We start from the raw sequence: 9,405 nt of genomic DNA on the forward strand, positions 1-9,405 counted from the left end.
ATATATATATATATATATATATATATATATATATATATATATATATATAAACCTGCATTATTCACAAAAAAAAATATAACCTATTGTATTAATATGAAACTACAAGTTATGTTCTTTAATTGATATAACTTTATAAGTTAATATATATATATAATATGTATATGAGAAATTAAAATATCCTACATACATATATTAATATGTTTTATATGTAAGCTTATTGTAAATTTTATTTATATGATTACAGTTATTAATTTTATTAGTTATTATCATACTTTTTATAAAAATATATTGATAATTAATTATACAAATTTTGTAATATATATCAAAGTATAACATATAATTTGTGTCATTAATATATATATAATAAATTTAATAATATAACATTATGTTTTATATTGAGTAATATAAAAAAATTAATTTAGTAATAAAATTTAAAATATTTAAATTTGTGTTAGGATAAAGACTTGAGTAATTCAAACATATATCTCAAACTCCTTCCCTAAGTAACCCATACTAATAGAAAGGAAACCCCAAAGATTTGCATTGTAATTGTAAATGTCTTCTTGGCATTTATAGCAAATTTGGAAGGTATTCTATTGGCTAATTATCTCTAGGTTTACGTTTATGTATGGGATTTGTGTTCTTGGGGCTTCATGTATAAAGGCGCCATTTTTGCTCAAGCTATGCAAAGAACAATTCAAAGGATCCACACTCTCCTGGAAAGTCCATGCCTTAAAAGCTTCTCTCTTATAGTATCCAAAAACGTATTTTTTTAATGTATTAATTTATTCTTTTACCCAGATTTGTGTTCTTGAGTACTTTTTTCTTTCTTTCTTTTTTTGGTGTAGAATTTTGGGCATGCTTAATTTAATTCTGTTTGTTTTACATCCTAGACTATTTGTTCATGAGGAGTACATGAGCTCCACCTGGGACATAATTGCTGAGAGAGTGGGCTTTATGTTGGTCTTTGGAGATCTAGTGTGGATTCCTTTCACATTTAGCATCCACGGTTGGTAGCTTTTGAATAACAAAGTGTAGCTAACAGCAGCTGCTGTAATATCAAATTGCTTTGTTTTTCTAATCGGTTATCTTGTATTTAAAGGAGCCAACAAGTTCAAAATGAATCTCGAAGCACTTATATAGTGTAAACTTCCAAAGGTTATTAGGGAAAGGCGATTTGCTTGTGGTTATTAGGGAATTGCATGACACTTTAATTACTTTGGGGATTTGTTGCTGCATTGTCTTTCAGTTTACCTTGTGGAATAAGTTCTCCATTCCATACTTCTACCCTATTTATCTTTCATGCTGTTGGTATGGAGAGAAAGGAGAGATGAAGCCCGCTGTGCAGAGAAGAACAAAGAAAGAAAACCCATGATTTTCCCTACTTTCAATTCCAAATTCAAAACTAGTTGATTCTCCTTTTTCAACTAAAGTTTTTTTTCTTTCTCGCTTAGACATTTTTTTAAAGTTCTTAATCGTATTTTTGTTAATCTCGTTTAATTTTTAATTTAGGGTTAGGATGCTTTTTATAATTTCTTTGTTAAACTCATGTGGAGAGTTAACATTTTTTTACCAGGTAAACGTTTTGCCATGCCAGCATTATGGCACATCATCTCTATTAATGTCATGTCAACTTGATCAAAATGTCACGTCTCAATTCACACAAATTATTATATAAGGACTAAATCTATACGTTTTGCGTAATAAAAGGACTAATTACATAATTTAAACTAAAATATAAACATTGGACAATTTGTGAGGGTTGGGACAGAAAATGTGGATAGAGGATTTGGAATCCAAAAGAATATATATAAACCATGTTCATTAGATGAATCAAGTGTACTCGGCATTGTCCTAGCATTCATACATCTAGCATTTCATGCAAACTTTGCACTCAAGCAATTGAAATTTGAATCAAAATAGCATTCAAATGGCTATGGTAGGAATTTTTTGGTCCTTTTAAGAATATTCTTACGCAAAAACCAAATTTTACTAATTTGCATTTCAAATATTGAATGTTTTCAATTTAGTCATAATGTTCAAAAAACTTTTGAACTATTTAAAAAAATTTAAATAAGTCTTTATTCTTTTATTGCTTTTAAACAAACCCCGATACTTTTATTTGAAGTCAAATAAGCCCTTATGATTAATGATTGATTAATTGTCATTAACAAAAATGTCACTTGTCATTTTATATCTACATGACGTTTTATATTCACATGGTACTGATATGGTATTAATATACAGTGTGAAAAATATTACATGATTATATTATCGTGTCAAATTAGCATGTCACGTCATCATCAATTATGATCAATCCACATGTCATATCATTATTAATTATGATATGTTAATATGTCATGTCAACGTCACGTGATATAAAATGATAAATGATATTTTAATTAAATAAATAATTAATTATAAAATACTTATTTAACTCAAAATAAAAATATAAAAACTTATTTAACTCAAAATGAAAGTACATAAATCTGAACGTAAGAAAAATATAAAAATTTATTTGAATTTTCCTGAATGATTTAGAGACATAATACTGATGCTATTAGCAGGACAATTGTAAATTGTGTCAAATGTGCATGCCATCAACAATATATTTTTGAAAGCAAAAAAAAAAATAGAAAAGAGGGCAATTTAAGATGACAAAAGATTGGCTACTCAAGACGCAAACAAATACAAGTATTTATTAATTAATTTTAAAATTCCAACTTCAATCTCTTCATCCTTTCTTTCAGGATGTGGAAGTTGGCCAGCGATTCAGTTTATGAACGAAGATAGATCATATTGCTGGATCATGCTAAAGCTTTTCCACAAGTTTTGGCCACTTAGATTACTAGGAAGGAACGAACTCTGAGCGAAAAACAAGGAGTACTTGTTAATTCAGTTGTGCAGCTACACCACTTAGAGAGAGAATAAGACGCGGAAAACAAAGAGTTTTACATGCTAGAGTTGAATAATTATATGAAAGTAATAATTTTACAAAATGATTAAAAGTAATTTTGTCTACTAAATTCTTTTGGCTATTCGAGCTCTGGTGAAATAGTCGGTAATAACCATTTCCCAGTTTCTCCAAAAATAGTCATTCCAGCACTTACAAATGAACCAAACAATGCCATTTATGTGAGAAGAAGGTACAGAGGATGAACATGCCCTTACTTGAAGAGGGGAAAAAGCCTTGTGTGGCATATATATAAACACAGCCCATATAACTGGATATAATAAAAGAGAATGAGCATCCGTTGTGCCATTAAAACAATTGTTGGAAGCTCAAAACTTTTTGCTAGTGACCACCAATATCATATGTCATCTGCTCTCAGTGACTCTGCAATGATCTCTTGGCAATTGAATCTCACAAGCTTCTGCTACTTGGACTTTCCTCTTTTACCACTCCTACCAGATTTTTTACCTTTGTTCTTGTTGCCTTTGCCCTTCATTAATGATATCTTACTTGCCTTTTTCTGCCTTTCCTTTCGCACCTGTTCAAGATCTTTAATTTCTGAACGCACATGAGCATTAGGCACAGAGTGCTGTGATTTCTTGTTCCCTCTAAACTTTCTAGCATTACCTCCTAATCGATAGTCTCCTGCATGATATTGTTCGCCCGAATAAATAATAGATTCATTCTATCATCACAAGACTAGCAGCATCATAAACAAGTATCACAGTTGCAGACAACACAAAGAGGGATGGCTAACTGCCATTACAGGCAACATTCAATTTTGAGAAATGGAAACGGATAAATGTAATGACAGATTTGGCACTATTATCATTCCATAGAAAGTACAATGTTACTTGTTCAACCATCCAACTGTTTGTAAAAGCACTGTGCATGTTTATTTTTCTACCTACAGTGCAAATTTGATAACTGAGAAAGTCCCATATTAACAGCTAGTATCATGTTGGGAGAATGATGTAATAGTCCAGTTAAGCAGCTAAAAAAAGAAAACTTGGATAAGGTGCCACAAACATTATGGCCAATGCAGAAACAATTTAAAAATGAGCAGAAGCTGAATTAGTTTGCAAAGAGCAGATAGAAAGATTTAAGCACGTGGCTAAAAACCGAAGAGATGTAGAACCAGAGAAAAAATCAAATCCACTATCAAGTGTATGTTGCATATGGCTACAAGGAACTAATCTGGGACATATAGTAGTAATAAATTGGAGCACATCAGTATCCAAGAAAAAGAACAGGGGAAAAAAAGGGGAATCAGGGCCCTACCTGCTGAGTTTGCTGTCTCAGCATTCTCTCCATTACTTGTTCCTTTGAGAGATACTTTTCTGTGAGATCGTTCTTTCCACTTCTTGTATATTCCTGTTTTCTGAGCTTTTACTTTTGCACCACTCTCCGTCTTAACCTGCAAACAACAGAAAGTAATGTGAGAGGTCCCAAACCACCAGGTTAGTTACTGAGCTAGTCCACCATCTTTGCATGAATCATTAAAAACCCTCATCAATAAACTACACCTTCATCCTGACAATAATTATAGACAATCCCAATAAAGTTATCTCACAACTCTCAATGTTCTTTTGTGAAGGACGAGAAAGACCTGGCATAGATTCATTGGAAAGCTAGTTGATAAGATCAGTTACAACTATAGGTCTAAGCCATCAAAGTAGCATTGTTTACTACCTGGAAGACCTTGCTTAACATATATGACACAATATCAATAGCATCAAGAATAACTTATTTATAATTGAAAGGTAGAAAAAAATTTGCTGCCACATGCACCAAAATGACCAATGGGTATAAAAGCAGTCAATAAAGTCATCAGAGACTGAAGCCAAAATGCCAGGGATGTATTTGAATGACAGAATGAGCATTGCCATATAGCTCAATATAGCAACAGAATTGTTCACTGGCTATGGTTGAGATGGCATCCAACGTATCTTAAAGCAACAAGCTTGAAAGTTGAAACTAAAGGGAAGTGATCATCCAGAAAGACAGGCACAAATAGAATCAACAATAAAAATTACCTTCCCACTAGCTGTAACACGTTCACTGTTATTCAATTTGACATACTTTTTACTCCTCTGCACATAAAAGGTTCGTATGACTTGAATTAAAAACCAAAAAAAGTAGTTTATATAGCTTAAAAAAGATCAGTATTCAAATAGCTCCAAGCACCTTATCCCAATGAAATCTGGATTTTTGTTTCTGCAAACCTTCACCATCATCAGCAACAAGATCCAGGACAGCAGAATCCAACCTGCAAATACAAAAATTATTTTAGTATATGTGCAACCATTGCAGACAGGAGAATTAAGTCCCAAAGTACATGCATAATGTTTCAAATTTAAACAGTAATTTTTTATTAATTTTTGTTTTCTCATACTGCGTAAGAGCATAGATGCACATCTTGATTAAAGCAGAATCTTCTTCCACTGCAACATATGCAAATGTAAATGTGATTACCAGATATAAAGTGAGACACAGAATGAGGTCAGATAAGACTCAAAAAGACATCAACTATACAAGGAATTTAGATGGCATGATAAACTTAATGACTTATAATGAAGCATTCTCTAGCATCAAAATACTTGCATCCATCCAATCTCTTCCAGGAAATTTAAATTTGTACATCACCAACTCCTCACAAGGATAGGGGGAAGAACCAACATGCAAAATGAGCTAAGAAAATATCAGGATATGAACTTTACCTATTTGATCCAAACCCTTCATTACTTCTTACTGAAAGACCAGCCTCCATATGCTGAAAGTGATAGCAATATGCACACAAACTAGTAAGCAGATTTCACACGTTAAACAAAACTCAAAGTTCACATTAGAAATACAACCAATAATAGTATATTATTGGCAATCTGAGACCACAATTGAAAAGAATTTCTGTTGGAAGATATGAATGTAACGTACATGATTTGTTGGCACAGAACTTATTAATACTCCTCATCCTTGAAGTTTGTTGCCTTTCTTTTAGAACCGCGAGCTTCTAACATATACAAAAGAGAATAAAAACTTTTTATCTCGAACGAAACAGAAAAGAGTAAATTCTCTGAGAAGACCTATCATTTATTAATTTATAAATATAATTGTTAGGATAAACACAGTTAGTCACATGTATTTTTGTTTGACTATTTGTCACTGACTTTTACTCATTGGTTAAGTGTTGGTTTCCTTTTACCCCACTTGAAAAGGAATCTCACATTTGGCCAACAAACCTGGCTCATAAGATCATAGAATATTTCTTATGAGCTCAACCATTCCAATCATAAGACGTAGCTCCTGTTACCCTCTTCACCCTTCCACTACATATAAATAGATAATAAATAAAATAAACACACTATGAACACATGGTATTCAGTTGGAAAGAGAAAGAGAGCTCTAATTAGAAGGAATAAATTAAAAACTGGAAAGGAAAAAAACCTTTTATCTCCTTTATCTTCGAAGCAGTAACTTCAGATTGATCTTCCTGCAAATATTAAATATGAACTTAAATAGCAAGGAACAGACAAAATGAGACATAATAAAAACTGAAAAAATTAATTTCCAATAAAAACATTGAAAGAAAAGCTCAAACCATTTATAATCAACCATGTTTGTAACTAAAATAGGTCTAAGTCAACCTTTTTCTCCAAAACCATGATTCAGGACCTCTCAAAACAACCATGAAATTTGAAAATAGATCACAAAAATGATCATACTATTGAAATAATTCCAAAAATGACTAAAAGGTCTAGCAGCTAGCCAGAAAAATTATACACCAGATACGAACTCTATAAAGATATCAGAAGTGTAGTTTGTGTGTGGGGTGGGTAGCAAATACTCAATAAGTATAATGTTATGCAACCATCATTTTGCAAACACCAAACTAACCTTGTCCACATGATTGCTAGAGCGCTGCTTATGAACCAAATTAATTATCTCCTCATGTATTGCTCTCTTCTTCATCACATCAACCCACTGACTAGAGGAACCCTACAATTAAGCAGTAATTCCAATGTAATATATTAAATGAGGGAAGAAGCAGCATTTTGAATATTATGAAGAAAACATATAAAAATAAAAAAGATATTTGGAAGAAATACACAAAGGTAAAGGAAAAAAATTCACATCATATAGCACAAATAGTTCATGTGACCGTCAAGAAATTATTGCATTGCTTTATAACAGCGAGGAAAGAACATTTGCCTCGGGGAGAGGAATAAGTAGAAACCACATTGCAAATGTGGCAATGCCATGACCAACCCCAAATCTTATGAGATTCATTGTGCTATTAGGTTGTAAGACATGGCAGAAAGAAATCATGTCCCCAAATGAGGGAAAGGATTGCCCCAACATTCTACGACTTTCCTTCATGCGGATGTCTAGAAATTCAATAATAGGAATGCAAACAATTCAATTAAAAATAATGAGACAGTTTCCAGTTTAGGTTTGAAGGGATCCCTCTCTTTTGGCATGCAAAAGTTCTTTTAATCACTAAGAACAAGCAATTGCCGCTACTTGGCTCCTTAATATCCTGTAAAAGTTTTCCAAATAAACTTTGCACCAAATTCTACTTCATGTTCATCATTATGATCCTCGGGTCTTTTTCACTGGTTTTGGCATATCTCATCTGTTATTGGTCAACTTTGACCAATTAAACCAAACACAATGCAAACCATTGTGGTTTTTCAACATGATAGTGTGCAGAAAATACAGGACGGGAATGCTTCACCATATTCTCAGCGTATTAATCTAATACAACATTGAGAGACTAAAGCATAAAAGATGCAGAATGGACAAAAATTCATAATATTTAGGTTGGAAAGATCTTTTTACCTCTGATTATATGCCTTCATGCATTCATGCAAGTGCCCATCTCAGACTACAGATTGTACATCCAGGTCAGTGAAAAATTGACAAGGAGTGCGGCATAATTGTCTAGGACACTAGCTTGAACTAATGCAAGAAAGAAAGAGAAGGCAGAGGACTCAGACTAGGTAAGAGCCAAAAGCAAAAAAGGTAACTAATGTACTAAGAAAGTACTCAATGACAATAGAAAGAAAACGCCACAAATAAAAATTGCAGAGTTACCTGCAAATGCTTTGATTTAGCAGCTTCACCTTCAGCTTCCAGAATGGTCTGCTTGGGTCTGGTGTAAATCAGTAATTGTAGAGTTAAAATTTTGCAACTTCAGAATTATGAGCAACAAAATTATCACAATGAGGAATCTTCTCAAGAGACCTGAAACCCATCTGGTTACATTGTATGGGGCGTTTGATATGTTGCATGTGGGACACTTGCCTTGCAATTTAATTAGGTGTACAGACATTTCAACATCTGCTAAAAAAAAAAACATTAAGGGGAATGTAGGGATGTCAACGAGTAAAGTTTTTATTAATTTTGAGATACTTGGATCCAAATTTGAACCTGATTAATAAATTGAGTACCAAAACATTACAATTATTTTAAATATTTCTGAAATTTATTACTCCAACCCAAACTCTTATACATACTTATTACCTGATAATTACTCGCCCATTTTAAAAACCTAGTTATGTAAAAAATTATTAAATGTTCTTTTATGGGTACCTAATTGCCTGAATCTGAATTTGTACCTGTAGCATTGAAACTTGTTTGTGTAGATCGATTATGTGATTTAGGCCTCCCTATTCTCTTCTCTTCTTTTAGTTGTCAAGTATAGGATTTGTAGACGGGGAAGATTCTTGGGACAAGTTGCAAGGTGGGGAGATTATTTGAGCTTGTTTATTCCCACGAAACATGTGTTAGTTACCACTACATCTAGTTCATTCTTGTATTAATGGCATTTTCATTTAAGTCATGTTTCAACTAGTAAACGTCGTCATCTAATTTCTTATGAGTTGTTATGATTTATAAAATTTGAGCCTTTTAATTGTTTTCATTGTCAACTTGTTAAACAACAACCTTTGTCATTTAATAATATAGTACTTCCATTTCTGATTCCCCTTTTAGGTTTGTTCACTCAAATTTGAAATTAGGTCCTTTCCCCATTTCATTTATGAATGCTTATCAATTTTTTGTTGTTTTTATTGATAATTATTCTTGTTTTACTTAGATATATTTTTTTGAAATAAAGATTTAAGTTACCATAAATTTACATTAAGCATAATACCATGATTAAAACTCAATTCTCTCGCACCATTAAAATTCTTTGAATAGATAATGCAATGGAGTATCAAGATTCTTCACTTTTTTAGTTCTTTGATCAATAGGGCACTATCTTTCACTAATCTTACCCTTGTACACCTTAGCAAAATGGTAAAGTTGAACATAAACACCACACATTCTTTGATTCGGTGCATGTTCTTCTCCTTCCTTCCTCATGTCTTGACAAGTTATAGGGTGAATTTGCGTTAACTATTATATATGCAATATGTTTTGCTTCTACTTTGATCCTTTATAAGATTTGT

The 9,405-nt window shown here is 32.3% G+C and overlaps 1 protein-coding gene across 3 annotated transcripts; it reads right to left on the minus strand.

Annotated features, from left to right (window-relative positions):
- On the minus strand, positions 2,938-8,109 carry LOC18592487 (putative DEAD-box ATP-dependent RNA helicase 29). 3 transcript variants are annotated; one of them, XM_018125287.1, is made up of 11 exons: positions 8,048-8,109; positions 7,793-7,912; positions 6,848-6,949; positions 6,398-6,443; positions 6,178-6,279; positions 5,888-5,963; positions 5,674-5,726; positions 5,141-5,222; positions 4,990-5,046; positions 4,235-4,370; positions 2,938-3,598 (listed from the first exon to the last, which is right to left on the minus strand). In XM_018125287.1, the coding sequence occupies exons 7-11, from the start codon at positions 5,721-5,723 to the stop codon at positions 3,378-3,380; spliced, it is 546 nt and encodes a 181-aa protein (XP_017980776.1). In that variant the 5' UTR covers positions 5,724-5,726; positions 5,888-5,963; positions 6,178-6,279; positions 6,398-6,443; positions 6,848-6,949; positions 7,793-7,912; positions 8,048-8,109; the 3' UTR covers positions 2,938-3,377. The 3 variants fall into 3 exon arrangements, with proteins under 3 accessions (XP_017980776.1, XP_017980774.1, XP_017980775.1); XM_018125285.1 differs by lacking the exon at positions 6,178-6,279; XM_018125286.1 differs by lacking the exons at positions 6,178-6,279; positions 7,793-7,912.

The sequence above is a fragment of the Theobroma cacao genome, chromosome 8, assembly GCF_000208745.1.
Source record: "Theobroma cacao cultivar B97-61/B2 chromosome 8, Criollo_cocoa_genome_V2, whole genome shotgun sequence".
Classification (NCBI taxonomy): Eukaryota; Viridiplantae; Streptophyta; class Magnoliopsida; order Malvales; family Malvaceae; genus Theobroma; species Theobroma cacao.